We start from the raw sequence: 26,534 nt of genomic DNA on the forward strand, positions 1-26,534 counted from the left end.
ATTTTTATTTTTTATTTATGTTACATTTAATTATATAATTTCATTAGAAAATATTTTAACCCTCATTTAAAATTACTGCACAATTTCCCTATTTATAGGTAATAGTTTTAACTAATTCATTACGTCAAAAACTTAAATTATTTTTTTGCTACTAATACAAATAATGCTCCAGTGAATTTTTTTCCAATGAATTTTCTACATGAAGTTTTGTCTGCATGTTGACATAAGTGGAGTCACTAGTTTGATGAGTATGAAGCTACAGACAGAGTCAAATTGCTTTGCATAAAGTTGTTCCAAATTATGTTCCCGTCAGGAATATACAAACTACATATTATAGTTTCCTCGGTATTTTCTCTTTTTAAATATTATTTTAATTTTTATTTGACTATTTCTGAAGTTTAGTATTTTAATACTGTGTTAGCCATTTATATTTCTTCTTTTCTGAGATGACCATTTTTGTCTTTTGCCCATTTTTCTAAATTGTATCAGTTATATGGTTCCTATATAAATTTTCTCTATTACTCACTTATTTTTCATATTTTTTTCCAAATTGGGTGGTTTGTCTTTTAAATCAGCTTGCCGTTTTTGAAGTAGAGGAATTTTTCACATTTTCATAGTCAAATCATTACTTTCCCTTTGTTGATTTCTTCCATCTACTTTCAGGCTTGAAAAGTCTTCCTCTCAACCAGAGATTTAATATATATACTTATATTCTTTTTTTTATTGGTCTGACCTTTTTATATTTAATTTTTAATTGCATATATAATTTATTGTGTTATATAATGTAGGGCTGATCTTTTCTATTTGGTTTCTCCTCCTGATTCAGATAGACGTGTCTTTGCCTTATGTTTAATTCAAGCTGAGTAGGAATTGAACTGGGCACTGTCAGAAACTTATATATGACACTCCTCCTCCCCCAGCATGCATGCGCACACACACACTTAACAGAAGACCCAGAAATTAAAATTTTGGCCAAGTGGCATCTGGGAACCCCATCTCTGCTGCTGCAGAGTTCCCAGCACCAATACATACACAAAGAGAGCCCCTCCCTTGTATTATCTGTTCCCTCTTTGGGGGAAGCTGTCCAAGGTAGAAGCAGTCATCAGTGCCTCTACCCACTGCTGGAGGGATGCCAACGCTGCCAGTGTACCCTGGTAAAAGGCACCCTTTCTCCCCCCTATGTCTGAGATAAGCACAGCCTTTACCTCCTGGAGCCAAGAGTCTGTTAGTTACCTCAGGAAGGGAAAATTTGATTTTTTTTTTTTCAATTTACATCCACTGGCATTATATGAAACTGAAATTACTCTTGGTTTTGTCATAAGTTGAGTCATTATTTTCTACTGCTGATAGATATGTTTACCTATTTGATTATTATGGTTGTTATTTTAATTTTTTAAGAAATTAGGAACATGAGTCCTGGGTCCCTGGGCCCATACCACAGTCTTTTTTGGGATTCACCTACACTTTAAATACTGTTCTTTACATGTTAACAGAGTTTTATTCACAGATGAAAAAGAAACAAGTGAAACGTCTACACTTCAAAGAAGTCAACAAGACTCTCGTCAAGATCTAATGTTGGATTCAAAAAAAGGTAAATTAATATTTGTGTAATTTGGCTCTCTTAGACTGTGCATCTAAAAATCACAAATAGTTCCTTTAGAATTTTGAAGGAGTAACGTGTGTGTGGTTTTTTTTTAAAAAAGTACTATTAATATCCACTTACTCTATCTTAAAGGCTACTATAATATGAACAGTTAGACATGCAGGAACACAGAAAAAAGAACATGTGATATATTATTTTTGTTAACAAGAATATTGAGAAGATAGGAGATCTATCTTTTCTGCCATTCCTGGCATGTGGCTACTGTAATAATTCACAAGATGGCTGCTAGCATGCCAGCCATCATATCAGTGTGCAGGAAAAGGGAAGAGGCAAGGGACAAAAAATTGGCATTCCATCCAGCTGAGTTATTCCTCTTTAAATAGAAAACAAGAAGACTCACCGCCTCCCCTCCCCAAATTTTTCTTGCATCTTGTCTACCAGCCATCCAAACTATAAGGGAAGTTAGGAGATGTAGTGTTTTTAGCTAGGCACATTGCTGACCCTAACAAAATCAGAGTTCTGTTACTAAGGAAAAGGAGACCAGATATTGGGTAGACCACTAGCATCTTCTGGCACATTTAGTATCTTTGCCTGGCTATTTCTGCCTCCCCATGTCCTCTTTCCCTGGCTATCAGAAGATCTTGGGTTCTTGCCTCTTCCACTCTGGCTCTCCAGAAACTGCTGGCTCTCTCTATCCCTGAGGACAGATTTCTCACTTCACAACAGGGAGGGCAGCAGGCAGCTGCTCTTCAAAGGTCCTTTGGGGTTTTTCTGGGCAAGGATCATTTGGGCTCTGGCAGGACACCCTGATGGATAGAGCCTTGGGGCAGCTCAGGAGGCACTATTGGAAAGGCAGAGGTAGAGGAGTCAGGTGGAGCTGCCAATCTCATGTCCCATTAGAGAAGTGGATGAATGTTTACATCATGGTGCAGCCTGTGAGCCAGCTCAGCCATGTAAGGAAACATTCAGCACACAATGAGACAAGAATCAAGTCTAACACTTCAAAAACCAGTCTATGCCACCCTTTCTTCCATCCCCTCCAACTTGCCTACCTCCCGTCCTCTTATTGTCCCATTTAGTTTCATGCTTATAATTGGAAGTATTTATTTTGTTTTCTGACTCATTCCCTAGATGCCCAAGTTTTAGCTTGACCCCTGGAAGCATTTGGTTCCTATGTCTTCTCCCTGGCTTCCTGAGTTTTGACTCCTGCCTGACATGACATTTTTCATGCCTCATTCACTTTCATTCTGATGCACTGGCTTTAAGCCACTGCTCTGTTATTTTGTGATTCCTGACTTATTTCCTGTCTAGTCTATTTCTCCCTTTTTCTGGCATGCGCTGCAGGAACACGAAGAGTACTTCCTTGGGTTAGGTATTTACAATCATGTTCTACTGCAAATAGCATTGTTTACTAAAATTTTAATGGCATTAATTTATTGATTTATTTTACTTTAGATGTAATAGAATACGTGATAGAAGAGGTAACTGCAGATCATCCAGAAGTTCTTTCCATAATAAAGGAGACGGTAAAAATGGCAAAGGACATGAACTTTGAACAGCCACATGAAAAAATTGCTGAAATCTTAGACGAAGTTCTCCAAGAGGTAAGAAATCCAGGCTCTTTATTTTTATCATTGATTTCGCAGTAACTGAGAAAATGTTAACCTAGTATATGTACAATTATTTTAGAATCCTATATGACAGTGTTGAAATCTGTAGCCTTCAAATTCACGTGCATTTTACAGTCAACATTGTTATGTGTAATGTACCCCAGTGAACAGTTGCTTATAAATTTTCAATAATAATCAACAAATGTGCAATATAATTTCATAGCTTTGACGTTTATTCTTTTTTTTTTTTTTACAAATGAGCTTATTTATTTATTTTTATTTTTGGCTGTGTTGGGTCTTCGTTTCTGTGCGAGGGCTTTCTCTAGTTGCGGCGAGCGGGGGCCACTCTTCATCACGGTGCGCGGGCCTCTCACTATCGCGGCCTCTCTTGTTGCGGAGCACAGGCTCCAGATGCGCAGGCTCAGTAGTTGTGGCTCATGGGCCTAGTCGCTCCGCGGCATGTGGGATCTTCCCAGACCAGGGCTCGAACCCGTGTCCCCTGCATTGGCAGGCAGATTCTCAACCGCTGCACCACCAGGGAAGCCCTGACGTTTATTCTTCATTAACTTTTATTGTCTTTAATTGAGTCCAGTTGGTTAAAAGATAGTTTATATGAAGCAAGTACCAAAATTACTTTTTCATCTATGAGCCGGTTATTTGTAAACCAAGACAAATTTTGCTCCCTAGCTAACTAATTTCATCCAACCACCTTGAACATGTTCATGGGGGAGATGGATGGACACACCACGGATTTTCCAATCTAAGGGGAAAATAAACCCTCAGGTACTATGCCCTACCCATATCAAATCAGAAGGCTTATAAAGACCATATGGATCTGTTTTGTACAGAGCGCTTGGGTAAGCATTCAGAGCAAAAGTTAAAGAGAAAAATCAGTTTTGGTCATTCAATGAACTTATGTATTTCTCTGTAATTTGAAAGTGATGTAATTTAAAATCATAAGAAGAAAAAAAAATGTTCTCTGAGAGTATAGAACCACTCTGTAACACATTGGGTGAAATCCTTGAGCCCCAGGCTATACCCAAGGCAAGTTGTTATCCCCCTCTGAGCTTCCCAAAGAGATCTTTCAACTTCTATATCTCTTCAGGTTGTTCTGTCATCAATTTATTTCTTCAGAAACATTCTGAGTACTTACTGTGCTAGAGCATGGGGACACAAAGATGAATTAAACATAGCTCTTTCCGTTAAGGAGCTATCAGGCAGGGAAGGCTGACATAGAATCCAATAATTAACTATCATGTGCTAAGTGGTAACTAGATATGTACAAGGTATAGGAATGTCACGAAGGTCAAGGCTATTATCTCGTCCTGGGAGGTGAGACAGAGCATCCCAAAGGAGGAGACATCCAAGTCAGGGATGTCTTTAGCACTGTGAACATCCCATCCTTGCCCTTCACTGATAATTTGCTCCATTCTTTCCAGAGTTTATTCTGGAGGATACAAATCTACAGGGAGTACTACTAAAACACCTCTGATGTAGGAATATGAGTAGTGTCAATAGATGGTAAACTGTGAGTCTGGGATTGTGGGGGAGTTTAAATCACGTGAGATTTTAACATCAAAGTTCATATCAGATTGTCTTTTTCAAGAGAACAGAGACCAATGCAGGACACTGTTCTACCTGTCATCAGTTTCCATGATCTCTGAGTAGGAAACCTATTTTTAAAAAGTAGGTCATTACTAATTTCTTATATGTAAAGACAAAATCTTATTAAGGTATCTTTCTCAAATTAGTTTATAGATTTGATGCAATTATAATAAAAATGTCAATGTATTTTGGAAACTGACAAATGTCTCTAAAATTTATTTGGGAGAACCAATAGTTGAGACTTGGTAAGAACAGTCTGGCAAAGTATAACAGAGAGAGACTTGCTCTACCAACTAGTAAAATGTGATGTTACAGTGGTTCATAAGCCTGATAATCATACAAGAACTAACAGAACCACAGAGCAAGCACAGAAACAGACCTCAGTATAGATAAAAACTGAGTGTATACTAAGGTTTACATCACAACCCAAAAGGAAAGGAAGAATTATTTAATAGTGTTGATAAAATTAACTGGTAGGAAAAAAACAATTTAGATTCTCAGCTTATATCAAAATTAATTCCATATTAATTGTTAAATGTAAAAATGGCATGTTTTTACCTAGAAGAAAGTGAAGTGATATTGAAATGATCTTAGAATGGTCAAGTACTCTAGGCACAAATGCCATGGAAGAACTCTTAGAGCAAAATCTCAATGAAGATGCTACTTAACAATGATTCCCTTTCCTTAAAAAATACACCATGAAAATCAAAATTTTAAAGCAAACATCAAACTGGGGAAAGTATTTATAATAAATATGACACATTTATTCCTCATTATAAAGATTTCTTACAAATCAAGGAATATCTAATACCAATGTAAAAAACAGACAAAGACGTAAACAGATTATTTCATCAAAGAAGAAATACAAATGGTTAACTGAAAAATTTTAATGTTCAAGTGTCAATAAAAATATGAAAAAAAGAGAGACAATTTCTTACCTGTCAAATTGGCAAAGATTTTTAAAAACTTATAACAATCCATACTAGTGAGGCTGTAATGATATAGTCACATAGGAGTGAAAATTGTTATAGACATTATGGAAGCAACATGACAATGTATATAAAAAGCCTTTAAAGTGTTCATTCCTTTATTCTTTTTGACCTAAAAACATTTTTTATAGGAATCTAACTGAAAGAAATATATACTTAGACAAAGATTTATATATGCAGATGTCCATCGTATTATCACAATGTTATAATAAAATTATAAGTTATATAAATGTTTAACATTAAGAGGATGATTAAACAAATTAGGGTTTATTCATTTGACTACATACTATGAAGCCATTAAATTTTTTTCAAAAAAATTGAATGAGATAGGGAAACTATAAATTATATGTTGATGTTGTTTTAATTTTCATATCTTTGAAACTTAGTAAAATTTTTTATTAACCATTTATATTTTTTCCAGTTTTATTGATATATAATTGACATATAAGATTGTATTAGTTTAAAATGTGCAACATAATGATTTGATATATGTATATATTGCAAAATGATTACTACAATAAGTTTAGTTAACATGGTCACCTCACATAGTTACGTTTGTGTGTGTGTGTCTGTGTGTGTGTGTGTGTGTGTGTGTGGTGAGAACTTTTAAGATCTACTCTCTTAGCAACTTTCAAATATACACTACAATATTATTAACTATAGTCACCATGCTGTACATTACATGCCTAGGATTTATTTATCTTATAACTGGATGTTTGTACCTTTTGACCACCTTCACCCATTTCCCCACCTCCAGCCCTGTCTCTGGCAATCACCAATCTGTTCTCTGTTTCTATGAATCTGGTTTTTCTAGATTCCACAAATAAGTGAGATCATGTAGTATTTGTCTTTCTCTAACTTATTTCACTTATACTTCTTCATTATAGCTTTTTTTCCCCCAATTCTCTTATGTGAAACATTTCAAAGTGTTAAAATTCTTTTTTTCAAAATGCTCTTCATTTAGATGGAAATTCAAAAAGCAGGTAATCTTAAATTCTGCATAGGCCAGAGGGTTACACCAGTCTTCTTGAGATTTCTTCCCCTTTGACTTCTAATATTCTGTGATTTTCTGATGGCCCACAAACTTGTTTAAAACCTTCAGAATTGGTATATTCATAGATCCACATCTAATCTCCATACTTGTGTTGAAGTTATTATTATTGGGTGACAGGTAGAAGCCTTTCACATTGAAGGCTGAAAAGCAAAAGGGAAGTGAAGAACATTGTCACTGAAAAAGAAAAACTGGGCTAGGACCTTGCTACTCAAAGAGTGGACCAAGGACCATTGTCACCTGAGAGCATGTTAGAAATACAGACTCTTGGGCCTTACCCTAGACCTTCTGAATCAGGCTTTGGATTCTGTAATACTGAATAACATATAGTAAGCATGTATTGTTATATTTATTTAAGAAAGGCTTTTGCTTCCTGTTCTTAACTTTTAAAACTTATAGCTTTATTGCTTTAAAATTAAGTTTCTCTTTTAAAATTAAGTGGCTCTTTTTATTTCCTTCTGAAAGTCAGAAAAACTCAAAAGATACTTGATTAAGGTCCACAAAAGTAATATATCAAGGTAGCATCCTTTACTTGGGTAGATATGATGGTAATTTCAGTTTGCTGTTTTTCACAGGTAGTTGAAGAAAACAAGAATAGGTTTTATGGTGCCCCAAAATATGGAGGATGGGTACTGGACAACTACCCTATTATGAAAGAACTGTGGATGGTCTTAGTCGACAAAGGAATTCTACCCGATTTAGTCATCTGTTTATCAGACACAGAAAACAATGGTTGGTAAATATTTATCATGTCAATTTAAAGTGAAGTTTTTATTGCTGATAATATTTTTAGTTAAAATATAAAATGAAAAACACTCCACCTTCCCTATGTACAAATACCATACCAGTGGTCCCTTCATGACATAGAGGTACACAAAAAGAGGCATCCATCCACTGAGTAGGTGGCCACAGATGGTGTGGGATCACCTCATGTTCCAGCAGACCCTTACAATTATTCTTTGGAGCTGAGAATCTAACACCCCATCCCAGTCAGCATTTTAACTTCTAAATGAAAAATATATGAGGCTGAGGGCAAAACTATATATTAGTCCTTCTTCACATTAAATGGGAAATACTAAGTACATAAAGATAGCAGAACTAAATTTTAATTATTCTGTCACTTTGTATAAAGCTATAGTAATCAAAACAGTATGGTACTACCAGAAAAACAGACACATAGTCCAATGGAACAGAACAGAGAGCCCAGAAGTAAACTCACACATATACGGTCAACTAATCTTTGATGAGGGGGCCAAGAATATTCTGTCATTTTGCCTCTTAAGGAAATATATTTGAAAAGAGAATTTCCATGGGGAGAATATATTATACTACCTCTTTTTATGTTTTAGTTATTTGTGACATGCCCATATACACCTTTTAAAAAGGATTTAAGATGGTCTCTTAAAGAATCTGGGCTCTATTTAAATAAATGCTTAAAGGAAAATATATTTGGATATAGACAGAAATAACCTTTTCATTGTTAACTTCCAAAAATATATCTCACTATATTTTATAGAGCTTCAAAATTAACATTGTTCTCTTTATCTGTATTTCAGGAAAATATTTATTTAATAGACTGTATTTAGAAAATAAACAAGAAATTGACACTAAGATTTTAGAAAGGTTATTGGATGAACTACTAAAGAAAAGAAAAGAGGAAGAAGCAGCAAGGTAAAATCTGCCTGGCACAATAAACTCGGTTAATTAACCTCTTATAGCTGTTAAATATGTACTTATAATTTATATTTATGAAATGTCTTTAGCATCAAAACGGTGGCCTACTAACTAGATCCATTTCTAATTCTAAGAAAAACAGTAATTTCACAAATACTTTCATAATCTCTAAAGTCTCTAAAGTACAGAGTTGTGGCTGTTTTCACAGCCCCAAATCAGACATTCTAAACCAAATATCTATTTTCCAAAGACACTGTAAAAAAATGAGCACAGGGAAGATATTTTTTTCTACCATGTTTATCTGTGACTTAAATATTATAATTTTGCTAACTAGAATCCACAAATGAAAGAAATAATATAATAAAAAGTGAAAATACACTTGTGTGGTATGACTAAAATCCAAAGCCTAAGTTCTACATAAGGAAAGAACAAGACTACTTATTTATAATTGACAGGTTCAACATCAAGAGCTTATTCTCTAATCTGGGTGCAATGAAGAACATTTCAAAATGTGGACACACTTCCATCTGTTCATGGCTGGGGTCAAGACTAAACTTTAACTATCAAGTTCTTCAGACTGGAAAATAAAGTATAAAAAGAAAGAGTGACTTAATGTGCTAATTGTTCTTCCTTGCTGAAACAAGCTCTTTAGACACTAAAATTTTTAATTTGTCCACTGAGATTCCTACTTCTCCAAGCGTTAAAGGCTGAGACATTCAAAAACTAAATTTCTTTATATTAACCCATTAAACCTCCCACTATTAATGATGGCACCTATAGGAGCTTTCTCAAATGTTATTTCCTTTTCCCCTTCAGATATTAGCAATTTGTGCTGGGACTTAGGAGAGCTCTTTAAACTCTAGGAATTATGGAGCTGGGAGGTGGGTATTTGTTAGGGGGTGGGGGATAACTGATAACTGTGTGTCAGAGGATTTTGTTATTTGATGTTCATTGTTCACCTAAATTGGCCATTCTTTTATGAACTTAACACAAAAATACATAAAGTATAATTTAGTTAATAAAATTGTTTGTAAAATTGACTAAAAGTATTAAGACAATAATTACAAACTTATTACATTTACTTTTAGCTTTTAAAAGTTCTGTTACAAATGGAGCTACAATTTGCTAGGATTTAAGGGATTACCTAATTTTTTTCCAGTGTATGAGAAATAGTCAAATATTTAAGAACATATGAAGCTATCGACATAACAGTAAAACGAAGTTCATGTGATTTCTAGGCTGAAGGTTTGCTACATTTTAAGTAGATAATTTAAAATACATTTAATCTATAGGTTTTTTTTAAAGGAAAAAGACATCTCCACTGTCTCCCAACTCTTAACTTTCACCTCCCTCTTACTGTATGGAATTTTCCGAGCTATCTCTATAATCAATTTTTACTTCTTTTGATTCTAAATTTTTATGTCTTTATAAACTTCTTAATGACAAAGACTTGCCCAGGTTGAAGCAGACTTTTCTCCATTTCTCTATGTTGCTTTTTTCTCATATACTGCAGAAAATGAAATTTAAAACAGTTTTTTTAAAAAAATGGTCAGAGATGCATTTAAAGGCCTTGCAACTTGGTTGGAAAAGAGATAAGATTAACAAGATTTAGAATTACATCTTTGGCCATATATCTACAGACATGCTGATTCTAGATTTTCCAACATCAGTTTCCAAATGTGTGAGTCAAATGCAGAATAATTTCTGTTATCACCATTTGTCTTTGACTGTCTATCCAAGTAGTATATAGAAGTAGCTAGAAACTGGCAGCAAAATTCTTCCTCCTTCTTGTCAGGTCTTAGATTCTTAGCAGCAGCATACAGTACCCAGGTTTTGGATGAGGAAAGTCTCACAAAAGAGCCCTGCCTGACTAAGTAAGTAGAAGGATTGCCAGTTCACACACAACAAAGTAGGGAAGGCATGCAGAAACGATGTTCAGTAGTCTCAGAAGTCTGTGGCATGAACGAAGAGAACTTGAATTACACCAAGACCTCAGTCTGGATCACAGACTGTATCTAGAATACAGTGAGAGAACACCCCCTATTAACAAGAAACAAGCTTGTTGGGAGGAGAGGTGTAGTAATATCTTTGAAGAGAATATATTAAAGATTTTCAAAGAACGGGGAAAAAGAACACACAAAAAAGCACTGAATATGAGAGAATGACCAACCTATAGAACGGTCTGAAGAAGACTGCCCCAGAGTGGGCTGCTGAGCTGAATGGGCTCTACTCCACTTAACTGGTCCCCTGTTGGTGAATACTTGATACAGTTTTTTTGATATTATTTTTAAAGATGCAATCAACATTCTTATACATGCTTCTTTTGCAATAGTATGCCAGTACTTGAGGGCTAAATTCCTAGATACAGAATTTCTAGGTCAAAGGTATGCATGTTTTAATTTTTAATAAATATTGTCTTTCTCCATCATTTTACTAACTTTCCTTATACCTGTCTTCATCATTAAGGCAGGTTTAGTCCTTGAACCCTAATGAAAAACAGATTCCCTCCAGATATTTGTTTCCCTATCCCAAGTCTCTTTAAATTTCATCATTACTATATTAAAAAGAAAATAAATCAGAAAATAATTTTTCTGGTTACAAAGGTAAATTTACAAATTTTCTACTTATTCATATGGAAAATTTTTTAAAGTGCAAAAAATGTGAAATAAAATTTAAAACTCTCAGAATGCCACCATCCAGAGATAATTACTATTAACAGTTTGATTCATTTTATTCTTGTCTTTTAATCATCGTTTATATACATTTTAAATGCAAAAGTAAATTTGTATTATACATAGTTTTATATTATACCTTTTTTCATTTAACTCTATGTTGTGAACACTTCTCATTTAATCAGAGGGAAAATGATACAAATTATCCCAGCTTGGAGTTAGACAATCCTTTTTTAATTTTTCCAGGTTTCCTAATTAATAGCCAAAGTTTTTAAAATACAATATTTCAACTTTTCATACCAAAAAAAACCCCCCAAAATTTCTGAAAACTAACTAGCCTCAGTATGAGTAAATTAAACATTTACATTATAAAGTAAAAAGTATAATGAATATTATAAATGACCTACTCTTTAGTTTTACCATTATAAGCCTTAAATTCTGTAATATTGTGAGATATCTGAATTTCCAAAGATAACTAAATTTTGGACCTTTTCATTTCAGAAAAGCCAAAGAAGAGACATTGAGAATAGAAGAAGAAAATCAAAAGCTATTGGAAGCTATGAATGCGAAAGCAAAAGGCAAACATAAGATTATATGATTAATAATATGCCATTTGATTTTGTATTGTGACTGCCAACAGCTGCAGTATTTCCAGTGAATTATAGACAGGGTGACCATATTTCCCAATTTGTCCATGAGAGTCCAGGTTCATGCCCAGGTTCCTGAAGTATTTGTTTGACCCCCCTCTCATTCTCATAGTGTTCCAATTTGGATAATAAATTATATGGTCACAGCAGTACTGGATTCATAGGAAAAGGAATCCTGACACAGATACTACTCATCCACCCTGTAAGAGGGGTACACAGTAGGACAGCATGTGCAGCACGTCTTCAAAGGGTTGCGCTTGTCACAGGTGACATGGCTGTTGGAATTACTTCTATTAAAAGGATCCTGTAGGAGTTGAGAAAACAGCTAAACTCTTACTATACCCATTGTCTTTATACTTAAACTTCCATCTCCATTATAGAAGAACTTACTCTAAAAATTTCTTTTAAGACTGGAGTTTTAAACCTGGGGTTAAAATTCAGAGGTCTGTGAATTTGAATGGGGAAATAATTATAACTTTATTTTTTACTAACCCTTAACTGAAATTTAGTATTTTACTCACCTAATAATCAATATAGGCTACAAACCACAATAGTATTAGCAGCACCTTGACTTTGTCACCAATAGAAACAAAGATATTTTCATATCCCATTCCAGTTTTAGATGTCTTGTTTATGCGTGTCACTATTCCAAAATTATGGTAGTTATTCAACCAGTTGCTAGTTCTTGTTATTTAATGCATTAGCAAAGATGCACACATTTCCTATAGCACAAAAATTTTTTTGATATCTTGATAACTGTATTCAGTATAATTGGCTTCTTATTTTATTTTATGAGATTGAAAGCATTATTCTAAGAAGGGATCCATAAGTTTCACCAGACTGCCAAAGCCATCCGTAGCTCAAGAGAGTGAAGAAAGTCTGTTGCAGTGTTCCATTGCTGTGCAGCCAGCCACCCCCAAACTGTAAAACAACCACTATCTTTATTCTGCACACAATTCTGTGGGTCAGGACTTCTGGCCGTGCTTCTCTCTGCTCCCGGAGGACCTTGGTTCTGGCTTTGAGTGTTCACCTTGGAAGGGGCTCCGCCAGCCCCTGTCAAGCCTTCAGATTGACCTCTGCAGCTCTAATTGACATATTCGCTGTGACTTCATGAGAAATCCAGAGCCAGAACCACCAATAAGCCACTCCCAAATTCCTGACCCCAGTAAGTGCGAGGGCAATATGTGATTATTGTTATTTTAACCACTAATTTTGGGGGTGATTTATTATGAACCAATAGATAACTAATACAACATATACATGAAGCAATAGATAACTAATACAACATACACTTAATCAAAAATCACAGATAGTACAAGGATCTTAGAACACTTTTCAGTTCATTCCTGACTCACATGGAACACAGATTATCCAGTAGGGTTCTAGAAAAAAGTTTTCAAACTTTTTACATTTTTCAGCATCATTATATAAATTCATTTTATATATACACTTTATAATGTACCTAATGTGGATAAGAACACAACTTACAGATAACCAAATATATGCGTGTTGGAGATATATGATAAGTTTTTTTTTTTACTACAAGAGATACTCAGCTAAAAGACATTTTGAGTTTCTGGAGTAGAGTATATATAACTTCATCTCTAACCCTAGTAGAATTCAGCAAATGATGCTTCTTCCTTGTGTGTATCACCATAAATCCTTCATATAACACAGAAGATTCACCACATTCCAACTCACATACTTGGAAGCCACATGCTTGGCAATCCTGGTCAGACTTCAAGATATAAGGACACTTCAGGATGCTTTTTTCTTTGTGTTTAATCACCCCAATTTAGATTAAAAATCCAGGTGCCAGAGGTATCTCATACCACTAGAATGTGATTCTTGGAAGGTACTCACTGGGCAGGGGGCAGGGGAGGGAATAATTCCCACAAGAGTCCAGAAAACAAGCTCATTTAGTTTTTCATATCTTTACATAGAAAATACCTTGTTTCAGTCAATTTCAAAAATATATTAAAGGGAATTGAGATGGGTTTTCTAACACCACCATTTACCCCATCTTCTTCCTCAAAGACTTCTATGCATTAATTTCTTATAGCTGTCATCAGCAGCTATGTAAAACTTGGAGTTATGTTTTTTAAATTTTAGCATACTGATCAACATACTCTATTATTTGTAACTAGCTGTAAGAAAATATATAGTCTAGCCTAGTGCTGCCCAGTAAAAATAAAATGCAAGCACATACATAATTTTAAATTTTCTAGTAGTCACATTAAAAGAAAAAGAAACAAGTGAAATTAATTACAATCATCCCTCGGTATCCATGAGGAATTGGTCCCAGGACCTCCACGGATACCAAAGTCCATGAATGCTCAAGACCCATATATAAAATGGCATAGTATGTGCATATAACCTAAACGCATCATCCCGTATACTTTAAATCATCTCTAGATAACTTATAATAACTAATAAAATGTAAATGCTATGTAAATGGTTGCCAGCATGCAGCAAATTCAAGTTTTGCTTTTTGGAACTTTCTAAAAATTTTTTTCAAATATTTTCAATTCGTGGTTGGTCGAATCCACAGATACAGAACCTGAAGATTCAGAGAGCCAACTGTATATTTTATTTAATACACTATATCCAAATTATTATTTTAACATGTAATCAATGTAAAAATTATTGATATATTTTTACATTCAATTTTTCATACAAAGTCTCTGAAGTCCATTGTGTATTTTATACTTACAGCACATCTCAGTTTGGACTAGCCACATTTCAAGTGCTCAATAGCCACATGTGGCTCGTGACTACATATCAGACAGTGCAGGTATAGCCATTCCCCTTTAAATGGACATTTGGGCTGTTTCCTGTCTTTTACTGTTTTAATATTTGGGAATGCTATATGCATTTCCCCGTTTTGAATGAATCCTTATGCTGGTGCTCCCATAGCACCCTGAGCATATTACTATCATCCTTTACTACTGCATTTTAATAGATACAATATGTAGAGACTGTATCTATCTTTCTCATTAAGCCTCATGCTCCAGGGGCCATTCCCAATTAAATATTTGCTGACTTAAACTAAATAATTTATTTCTTCTCATTTTTTCTAGAAGCAGAAGAAACTGAAGCTGAGGCTGACAAGGAGATCGAAGGTGAGGAGTCTGAACTTCACGAAGGGTCTGAGGCCCCTGCGGTAGCAGAGGAGACCAGGGGGTCCTTACCTGAGGAGCCTGAAGTTTTCGAGGTCCCTGAAACAGAACATGAATCAGGTTAGACTTTATTAAGGATCGTATCCTTAAATCCACTCTTGTCCATTGGCATGTATGTGTGTGCATGTGTGTATATATGTGTTTATATGGTATAAAATGGAAGCAGGCTGGGAATGGAGAGATGTGCCCCCAGAGTGCAGCCGGTTAGTCCAAATCACATGGCTGGAAGTGTGGTAGGAAAGCTGAGTCTGCTCTGCCCGGGGGGTTGACACTCAGAAGCAGGGCCTGCTATATAATTTGTGGGGCACAGTGTTCAAAAAGTAGGGGAAAAGAGCCATTAAAAGTACGAAAATATAAAGCTCTTTCTTTTCTTCCATGGTCTCTCTCTTAACTTGTCATAGTACTTTTTGTTTGCTATTTAATGTCATTCTAAACAAAGAAAAATTAAAATTTTAAGTTATTAGCATGAATTTTACCATTCATCTTTATGTTGCCCAATGCCACTTTTAAATGCAAGCGTTAAGAGCACTTAACTCATATGCAGAATCATTGAAACTACACAATTTGTATTTTGCAGCTTGAACATGCATATGTATTTTATTCTTACCAGAATACTAAGTCAGTTTCATACACAAAACTAACTCAGCTTCTTATTTCATTTCCTAATATGCATATATTCTAGCAATGCTCTCTACTTTTAGCTTCCCAATGATTAAGGAAAGACTGAAAGGAAAAGGAACTCTGGGTTGCCCTATCTTTTCCTTTCTTTCTGTGTCATCATTTTCAGTCTAGCTGAAATGATCTAGCTGCAGGTATCTGAAAACCTTTAGCTTGTGAGATTAGTTTCTAATTCAATACTGACTGTGCTCGGAAGCATTTTATGAGCCCCACATCATTTCAGTTTAGCTAATACAGGAAAGTAACATGAGTAAGAAGGGATGTGATGAGGTTCCATGGTCATGTCTCTTTGAATGCCATCACCTTCATTCTGCATCTGGAGCAAGTTCTAGTTCAAAGGGAGACCACGGTCTCTCAAGGGCTGTCAGCATCCTTCCCCACCCCAAGCCACTAAGTCACACTTACTCCCACATATCGTGGGTCCCCTAGAATTCTATGCTCATGATGGAGCATCAGGAGCACTCATGAGAATGAGATGGCAAAGAATGGCAGACACAGATCGTGCATATCTCTGCTCACACACGTGCCCTGTTGTCCCATTGGAGTCCCTTTGGATTTTGCTTACAAAACTCAATTCAAAGATAAAATTATTAAAAATTTCAAAATGACAACCAAAGTGCATTAAACTAAGTATGAGACCATTCTGGGCGAGAGATCTAGAGCAACTGCACAGCTCGTACACCCATGAAGCCAGCCCTCCTCAGAGGTCCAGTTTGGTGGGTTGGGGCAGGGCAAGAAGGAATCTTACAGACTTCCAACGAAAGTCACTCTCAGGGCTGGAGAGTGGGCTTAAGCAGCAAGATAGGGTACCTCACTGTGGTGGAAGCGGGGCTCATAAAATGCTTCCGAGCACAATTAATATTGAATTAGAAATTACTCTTACAAACTAAAGGTTTTCAGATACCTGCAGCTAGATGCCAGCCCTGGAGCAATTAAGGGCTGAAAACCTGCTGTTAGGTGGTAAAAGAACCAGGACTAAGGGGAATTTTTACAATGAGAAAGCTCAAATTTAACATAGATCGTTTTTACTACAGGGATTGGCATTAGGCTTATGGGACAGTAAGTATAAAATCAGAACCTTGTGCCAGACAGAAGAGCTAACAGGATGAAATACCCAATTTCCTTTTTAAGAATCCCACACCTTTATTGACTTGAGCTCTCACCCAGAAACTTCATTATTTTCTTGAGTACTTAACCAATTAGGCTGACAACAATCTTCCCACCCACCTACCTTTTGCAAGGGAACAGGCCATAAAATAGCAAAAGAAATAAAAGAAACTGACATCCATTAAGTATGACACAAATATCCATTAAATATTTCCAGATTTCCAATATCCCCAATGTTTCACAGTTGGTATTTAATAATGTAACAGATCTAGGGGACAATTTAATGTCACTGCCTTTTATCTCATTATTTGCCCCAGGCAACCTAAATTGGATGTTCTAAAGCCAGAAGCCTACTCCATTCAGGGTCAGTTCTAGCCAGCTCTGTAGACATGACTGGGCTTCTCCAGAAGCAATTCGCGTCTGTGAAATCGTGGGTCTGTTTCGTCCCTATTAAACCATATTCTGTTTCACAGAAGGGCTTGCATCTGGTTTAGCTAGTGATTACTTCTTCTATCCAAGGGTCCTTTTTCACAAAGTCTTCTCCTCTAAATTGCTTAAGTAGGCCATTTTTTTTCACTTAAAACTGTCCTGTCTAGCCATCAAAAGACAAATACCATATAATTCTACTTATATGAGATACTTAAAAGTAGTCAAAATCATAAAGACAGACAGTATAATGGTGGTTGCCAGGGGCTGGGAGGAGGAGAGAATGGGGACTTATTGTTAATGAGTATAGAGTTTTCGGTTTTACAAGATGAAAACAGTTATGAGGATGGATGGTGGTGATGCTTGCACACAATGTGAATGTATTTAACACCACTGAACTGTACACTTAAAGATGGTTAAGATGGTAAATTTTATGTTATGTGTATTTTACCAAAATAAAAAAGAGAAAGGAAAAAAACTACCCTGTCTAACATAAATCCATTACTTTTGGAATTTTTTTTTACTTTATCCAGAGTTCCCTGTGGTAGGCTGATGATGGCTGCCAAAGGTGTGTCCACATCCTAATTCCTGGAACCTGTAGATGTTACCTTATTTGGAAAAAAGGTCTTTGCAGATGTGACTAAATTAAGAATCTTTTTTTTTTAATATTTATTTATTTATTTAGCTGTGCCGGGTCTTAGTTGCAGCACGTGGGATCTTCGTTGTAACATGCAGGCTTTTTAGTTGCAGCATGCGGGATCCTTTAGTTGCGGCATCCAGGCTCTTAGTTGCGGCACGTGGGATCTAGTTCCCTTACCAGGGATCGAACCTGGGCCCCCTGCATTGGAAGTGCAGAGTCTTAACCACTGGACCACCAGGGAAGTCCCTAAATTAAGAATTTTTTGTTTTGTTTTGTTTTAATGAGGCTTTGAAAGCCCTAAGGGATATTTCTTTTTTTTTCTTTTAATATTTATTTATTTGTTTGTTTGGCTGCATAGGGTCTTAGTTGCAGCATGCAGGATCTTTGTTGTGGTGCACAGGCTCTTTGTTGTGGCACACGGGCTTCTTGCTAGTTGTGGTGCACGGGCTCTAGAGTGCACGGGCTCAGTAGTTGCGGCACGCGGGCTTAGTTGCCCCGCAGCATGTGGGATCTTAGTTCCCCGACCAGAAATCGAACCCATGTACACTGTATTGGAAGGCGGATTCTTAACCACTGGACCACCAGGGAAGTTCCTAGGAATCTTGATATGGGGAGATTATGTGGGATTATCCAGGTGGGCTCCAAATGCCATCATAAATGTCCTTATAAGAGAGAGCCAGAGGGAGATTAGACTCTCACACAGAGGAGAAGGCAATTTGAAGATGGAAGCAGACATTGGGTGATGCAGACTCCAGCCAAGAGATGACAGTACCCAGGAGAAGGTCAAAGAGGCAGAAAGCATTCTCCTCCAGAACCTCCAGAGGTAGCACAGCCTTACCGACACCTTGATTTCTGACTTCTGGCCTCCAGAACTGTGAGCGAATACATTTCTGTTGTTTTAAGCCACCAAGTTTGTGATAATTTGTTTTGGCAGCTACAGGAAACTAACATATACCCAAAGCAGGTTTTTTGTATCTCATGCTTGGGAACACATCTTTTCCTTTGAAGTTTGACTTCTGTCTTGGGCCACAAGATAATCATTATCTCTGTCAAATAAGATGACTGAAGTCTCATTTCAATCCTGTCGTCACTCTAGCCTTAGAATGGAATGACACATGTATTGCTTAGAATCGACACTTTAAAGGGCAATAACCTATGCATTCCGAGGCTGGTTAATCACTTTTCTCATTCCCAATTTGCTTTCTTTCTTTCTTTTTTTTTTTTTTCCAATTTGCTTTCTTTATGTACTGGTTAGGTATAGGCCAATTACATGCAAAAACATGAGCTTAGAGTAACCATTGGCTCAAATCACAGTGCTTCATTCCAAGCACTTCATGGACATGTAATAGAGTCAGCTAGTAATAAACATCGGGAATTTCACCCATTCCTTCAACAAGTATTTATTTAAGTCCTTCTAAGTGCCATGTAAAGCAACGGGCACTGCCCTAGGTAGTACAGACTCAGCAGTGACCAAGACAGTCAAGATCCCTACCCTCAAGGAGCCATCATTCTATGGGGTGAAGAACAAGAATAAACAAGTAAATAACTAGGATAATTTCTGATTGCGTTAAGTGCCATGAAGAAAAATCTATGAAGACACTAAACCAGTACCTGGGATATAGTAGGAACTCAGTAAGTGTTTGTTCAATGAATGAGCAAGGTAGAGACCATGGGGGTGGTTTGGAAGAGGCAACACTAAACATTATGGTCAAGGAAGAGTGTCATCTGAGATGATATTTGAGGCAAGACAAAAGCGCTGAAAGGATCTGGGCAAAGATCCTTCCACTGCCAAGGCTCAGAGGTGGGCACAGCTTCACATGGTCAAGGAAGAAATTGAATGTGGTTGGAGCATGGTGAGCGAGAGGGAGGTGGGAGATGAAATTGGGGAGCAAAGCAGAGGCCAGAGGCTTATGGAGATGGGAGTTTTCTCTAAGTGCAAGTGGTCAATCTGATCTCATTAACATCTAAAAAATTTCACATTGGCTGCTATATGACAAGTTATAGAGTTATTCTGCACCTCAGGTTCTTCATTTGTAAAACAGGGCTAGGAAGATTTACCGAGCAGAGTTTTTATAGGGATAAGAACATTTCTTTAAAGCACCCAGCAGAGAGTCTGCCTCATAGTTGATGCTTTAACATCATCATTACCAGACTAGCACTTAGAGATTTTTTCCTCGTCTGCCTTATGTAAGTTCTGAAAAGACCAGAGCTCAGGATTCCTAATTCAAATTAAATGAAACTGAATCTTAGCGCTCTCAAAATCAATAGTTACATTCCCTCCCCGAATATCAGAAGGAAAGGAACCAGCATTTGGGGCTTAAACCAATCAGGATAAATTCCTGGAGCTGGAGAGAGGGTCCCACTCCCTCAGCCAAGTGGGGAAGGGTAAACACTGGAACAAAAACACAGGTCTGCCAGGAAGGAAGAAGAGGAACACAGAGTCTGGGTGAATTACCACCAGTGTCTGTCACAGGGTGTGTGGAATAAAGTCTCTCCATCTCTCCCTTGCTAAATCTTCACTAAATTCCACGTTGCTCTCCAATGCTTGTTTTCAAGTAGACTATTGGGAAATATATCAGTTTCCTAGGATAGCTTTAACAAGCTACCATAAACTTGGTGGCTTAAAACAACAGAAATTTACCCTCTTACAGTTCTGGAGGCTAGAAGTCTAAAATCAAGGTGTTGGCAGGGCCATGCTCCCTCTGAAATCTCCAGGAAAGAATCCTTCCTTGCTTCTTCCTAGCTTCTGGTTACTCCAGCAGCTCTTGGTGTTCCTTGGTTTGTAGCTGTATCACTCCAATCTCTGCCTTCATCTTCACATGGCCTTTTTTTTCTGTGTGTGTGTGTGTGTGTGTGTGTTTGTGTCTGTTTTTGTGTGTCTTCTCCTCTTACAAGGACACCAGTCATTGGATTTAGGGCCCACCCTAAATCTGGGATGATTTCATCTCAAGATCTTTAACTAATTACTTCTGCAAAGACCCTGTATCCAATTCATGTCACATTCACAGGTACCAGGGGTCAGGATGTGAGCATATCTTTAGGGGGGGGCACAATTGAACCCATCGCAAGGAGTGTAATTCAAGGAAAAGGAACAGGGGACAGCAGACACCTAGGGTATATAAAGAGCAGCGCTCATAATGCCAACTGCACGGATAGTGTGTCCCTGAGACCAGTGGTTCCTTAACGGCCATCTAAAAACCAATGCCATGGTCTGATCAGGTTTTCTCCAGTCAAATGCATCTCTCCCAAATAAAGCCTGACCTCACCATGTTGAGTTGTCAGGACCAGGCTGGGCAGCCTGGAGTGAGCAACCACTGAACATTTTGCAAGTCGCTTCCTGCCACCCCATTATCCAGAAACCTGACCAGATTTAAGTAGCAAACAATTCAAAGTTTAAATTCTGGAGCACAGATGTTCAGTGTTGTTGATTAAGGGTTGATCATGTGCTTCGACTATCAGGTAACTAAGTGGTAGGGTTGACTTTTTAAATTAAGAGGCATAGCTGCTGACCTTGCTTAAGAGGAAGACTATTCCATCTGTATCCATTGTGACTGCATTTGTCTACAAGTAACAGAAATGCCAAAACACTGTATTAAATAAGGGACATGTCTCATGCCTGAGTCCAGGGTATTTTTTGTTTTTTTGTTTTTGTTTTTTTGGCTGCGTTGGGTCTTCGTTGCTGCATGCGGGCTTTCTCTAGTTGCAGCAAGCGGGGGCTACTCTTGTTTGCAGTGCGCGGGCTTCTCATTGCTGTGGCTTCTCTTGTTGCGGAGCACAGGCTCTAGGCACGTGGGCTTCAGTAGTTGTGGCACGGGGGCTCAGTAGCTGTAGCTTGAGGGCTCTAGAGCACAGGCTCAGTAGTTGTGGCGCACGGGCTTAGTTGCTCCATGGCATGTGGGATCTTCCTGGACCAGAGCTCACACCCTTGTCCCCTGCATTGGCAGGTGGATTCTTAACGACTGTGCCACCAGAGGAGTCCCCAGGGTTGCTTTGATAGTGTAAAGATGTCATCAAGCATCTTCTGTCCTCCTGTCTCCATACCACAGTCTTTGGCTCAAAATGTTTTTCTTCAGTTATTGTTTCAGATTCCTTTTTCAGGATCATGTTTTATTATTTTTTTAGTTAGATAGTTATTGCTTTTCAACCACATTAATATTCTTCTTGATAGTTTTCATCTCATTGTCCTTTTTCTCTGTATTTTTTGGAGAGTTGCTATCCTCCACATCACTGACTTATTTTCTGCTCCTTATTGCCTCTCTCCTGATGCATATTTCAATTCTGCTATTGCATTTTAGATTTGCTTGCATTGTGTTCTTACTTCAACTAGCTGTCTTGTATTTCTGCCTTTATCTTAGGTTGGTCTCTCCTTTTGCCTCATGGTTCCTATTTCACAGACTCTGTTGTCCTCCTGTGCTTTTTGAGTGTACAAAGTACATATCTTCTAAAATTTACTTTATTTTGCTTTATATGAGAAATCTTTTTCAGAAGCAAGCTCTTCATCTGAATCTGTGAATCAATACTCTCTTTCCTTCATTATAGCTTATTTTCATAGGCCTTGCTGTTGCTGTTTTGTTTTGTTGTTGTTGTTGACTTCTCCCTGAATGGAGCAGGTAGAGTAGGGTAACCAACAGAAAGGGTAGGTAGAGTATTTATAAGAACCACCCCCCCTCCCCCCAACAAACACACAACACGCATATACTCCCTTCACTTAAACTTCTTGCCAGGCACTCTCAGATATAGACCTGAAGGTCAGGTCAATGTGCATCACCCTGATTCAACTTATGATATTTAGTATCATCTTCTATGGCTTTTCTAGACTGAAGCTGGATCTTCTTCATCCCCAACTATTGCATTCTCTGATTAAGCCAGAGAAGCTAAGACAGTTTAGAATTTTCTGTATATTCTTGGTGCTCTTCTTCTCTTTGTCAGCGTTATGCTTTTCTTTAGGTAATTGAACACCTTACAATTAAATATGCTGCCACCAGGCCAGCCCTAGGCTTGTCCCCTTCTACTCCCTGTTCTCCTGAGTATTAAACGTTACAGATTCTGTAGAAAGAGGACCCAACTATTACTTTAGCTAACTTAGAAGACAGCTTCCACAGTATTACAGAATGGCTACATATATATTTTAAAAATTTGTGTGTGTGTGTGTGTGTGGTCTACACAAAACTTGTGTCTCAGAACTAGGAGAGACTATGGGCTGAGAAGAAAGATTATTAGTCCTTTCTTCCCTGAAACTATCTATGCTAGATCTGTATGTGGATCATGTCTTATATCATCCAGGAAAGCAGTTGTTGATCTATATCTTCAACAGTGGTATTAGTTGAGACTCTCCTCAGTTTCACCACACCAACACCCACAGCTGAGACTTTGGCATATCATCGCCCTTTATTGCCACTTTATGATCCTTTGGTATATCTTTACGGGTATCTCAAGAAATTAAAAGAACTATCAGGCACTGCTAGTTTGATGCCATGTGAACAGAAGTTTGAATGATATTTAACAACAGTCATCAGTCAAAATTGTATGTACCAATTGTTATTCTGGTCAACGTCCTTTTGTGTATTTAAGAATGTTCTTCATTTTCTGCCTTATACTATTATGTATTTTTATGCCTTGCTGAAATCAAGCAGTGTGCTCGTGTGCCCGCGGCACAGGAAGCCAAACTCTGACAGCGGGTGTTTGCAGCAAAGTAAGGGCTTATTGCAGGGCGCCAAGCAAGGGAGTGGGAGATGAATCTCAGATCTACTCCAACTTGGTCTTTGAGTTGGGGGCTTTTAAAGGGGAAGAACAAAGAAGCTGTAGTTAATCATCATCTTGTGACATTTCTTAATCGTAGTTTCAGGGGTCAGGATGCCTACCGTTTATGAGTCTCTGCTCTGGGGGTGCATGATCAGAGGTCTTGCCCTGGAGAAACAACCTGAGTTTGTACATTAATGATGTTATCTGACTCTGGTTGATTAGAGTTCAGTTAGCACAGGATTGAGGTCAGAGGGGACAAGAAAAGGAATAAAGTTTTGAATAGGGAGGTTAACCATAAACTCACCAGGGGAACTCGGTTTTAGGGGGACTCAGTTTCAATACTTTACCTAACAAGAACTGTATTATCAATTAGAGATAGTATACACAATTTAAACTATGTTTTGAAATTTTCTTTGTGCCAAAAACTTCATAAAGGAATAATGTTTTAAAATTCAAACACTATTAGATTGTTTTTTTTTAAGTGTCTGAGCCTACCGAGGATACTACAGTTGGAACAGAAATTCCAAAAGGATCCAAAGAGGGACTAGAAACTAAAGAATTCTCTGAAACAGGTTAGATTATCAAATAAAAGTAGTTAGTGCATAAAAGTGCTTTTCATATTCTCTTACAATTTTAGGCATAGTACCAACTTCCTACTTGTTTCTATGTCAGTCGTATGCCAGTTGATGTGTCTTATATTTATTTATCTAACTTATATTAAAAGTGTATCTAGACAACCTATAACAGTTTTTCATCAAATTTTATGTTATACATTTTATTAACAGTTAAAGTTGCCATATGAAATTGATATTAATTATCCAAATAATTTGGATTTTATTTATAAGTAATAATTCATCTACAGCCAATATAAGGAACAATGTATAATTGAAATATGAATTTATAACTGTATATTATTGCTTAGAACACTAAGTTTATTTCTTTCAAATGTTTTTAAAGTATTATAAAGTATAAGTTATTTTGGCAACATGACTAAAGATATAATGCCTGAAGGCTCTTTTTCTTTCCTTTAACTTTTACTCAAAAGTTGTACTACCTGAGTTTCCAGAAGACGCTTATCCTGATGTTCCTGAAATGGAGCCAATTAAAGAGAGTGTCAGATCTTTCTACTCCACCTGGAGGCAGATGGAAACAGCAATCAGTGACTCTTTTACTCAAGTTTTAAACTTGGAGATTGCTGACAAAACTCCAGAGGAACTACTTCAAAAAGTCGTTGAGACCATGGAAAGTAAGGGCCGTCTGTAATCATAACATTTATTGTCATGAGCAGGTAATATTATTAAAAGTACTGTGAAAGTTTAAAGCCTATGGTTTGTGAAGCAAAACAGTCAGTATATCCAGGGATGATATTTAAAGTATTTAACAACTGTCATAGTGCAGGCACCCACCAATCAGAACAGCCATGAGACACAAACAGCACTGGCCAAACTGGCCAGTTGTCACTTAAAGAATTTGTGAAGGCCTGTTTGCATACACATTTAAGCTAAGAGACCAGTCCCTATAATTAATTTTCCTAATCTTTGACTACTGTAATATGCTAATATGCTTTTATCCTAAAAATACCTTCCCAACTATTTCTTCTTTTTTCTACAGAACCTTTCCACTATGCTGGCTGGGAGTTAACTATGGACGATTATGATGAAGAAACAGAAGACTATCAAGCTGAGGCCGAAGGCGATGAGGAGCTAGAAGAGGAGGAGGAGGAAGAGGAAGAGGTAGGAGTCTTTGTTCCTGCTCCCTCACCGTGGTCACATCACTGAAAGCGCACATATCCAGAGTGGTAACGGGCACTTTTAGACTCCAAGAAAACAAGCAGGGATCTTCAATTTTATAAACATTTTCAACACATTTTGCCTCCACCCAGCTTCATTTGACCTCTGAAATGCCAGGGCTACTTAGACAGTATATTACGCCCATGAAAAAAGAATTCTTTAAATTTTTTTCCCTGGAAACGTCTATAGGTATTAGAGACAGAAATATTTTATAAACTTAACAAAAGTGGATGTCCATTGACAGGGGAATGGATAAAGAAGATGTGGTACATATATACAATGGAATATTACTCAGCCACAAAAAGGAATGAAATTGGGCCATTTGTAGAGACGTGGATGGACCTAAAGACTGTCATACAGAGTGAAGTTAAGTCAGAAAGAGAAAAGCAAATATCGTATAATAACGCATATATGTGGAATCTAGAAAAGTGGTACAGATGATCTTATTTGCAAAGCAGAAATGGAGACACAGACTTAGAGAACAAATGTATGGATACCAAGGGGGAAAGGGGTGGGGTGGGAGGAATTGGGAGGCTGGGATTGACACACATACATTATTGATACTATGTATAAAATAGACAACTGATGGGAACATACTATATAGCACAGGGAACTCTACCTAATGCACTGTGGTAACCTAGAAGGGAGGCGATATCTGTATGTGTACGGCTGATTCATTTTGTTGTGCAGTGGAGGCTAACACAACATTGTAAAGCAACCATACTCCAATAAAAATTAATAACAAAAAAGATTTAACAGAAGTGGGTGTTTTATACAAAGCACAGCAATGGCATCTTTGAGGGGCTGCGGGCATGATAACAATGAGTGGTTTGCTCAAATGGGAACAGCTCATTTTAGGCCCCAATCTTCTCCCTTGGAACCGCAATTTTGGTCACTGTTCTCAACTGATAGCCTCCCAGTTCGGGCATCTATCAATAATAAAATAGGAAGTGATTCTTTTAATTCTGGTCTTTATCAATAAAACGGGTAGATAAACATTCAGTTGTAATTAACTTACTGTTGCTTAACTTAAACCCAAATATGTATGTGTCAAACAACAAATGTTACACAATATGATTCTGCTAACAGCTTTTGGTACTTTATCCTAAGGAACTGCTGAG

At 37.1% G+C, this 26,534-nt stretch overlaps 1 protein-coding gene across 1 annotated transcript in view; it reads left to right on the forward strand.

Annotated features, from left to right (window-relative positions):
* The window catches only part of AK9 (adenylate kinase 9), a 114,650-nt gene that overhangs the window by 43,991 nt on the left and 44,125 nt on the right, over positions 1-26,534 (forward strand). Inside the window, 9 exon segments of the mRNA XM_061207210.1 lie at positions 1,508-1,591; positions 3,059-3,207; positions 7,434-7,590; positions 8,415-8,529; positions 11,706-11,782; positions 14,932-15,090; positions 24,106-24,195; positions 24,669-24,869; positions 25,235-25,356. Coding sequence (XP_061063193.1) covers positions 1,508-1,591; positions 3,059-3,207; positions 7,434-7,590; positions 8,415-8,529; positions 11,706-11,782; positions 14,932-15,090; positions 24,106-24,195; positions 24,669-24,869; positions 25,235-25,356 — 1,154 coding nt within the window.

This window comes from Eubalaena glacialis, chromosome 12 (assembly GCF_028564815.1).
Source record: "Eubalaena glacialis isolate mEubGla1 chromosome 12, mEubGla1.1.hap2.+ XY, whole genome shotgun sequence".
NCBI lineage: Eukaryota > Metazoa > Chordata > Mammalia > Artiodactyla > Balaenidae > Eubalaena > Eubalaena glacialis.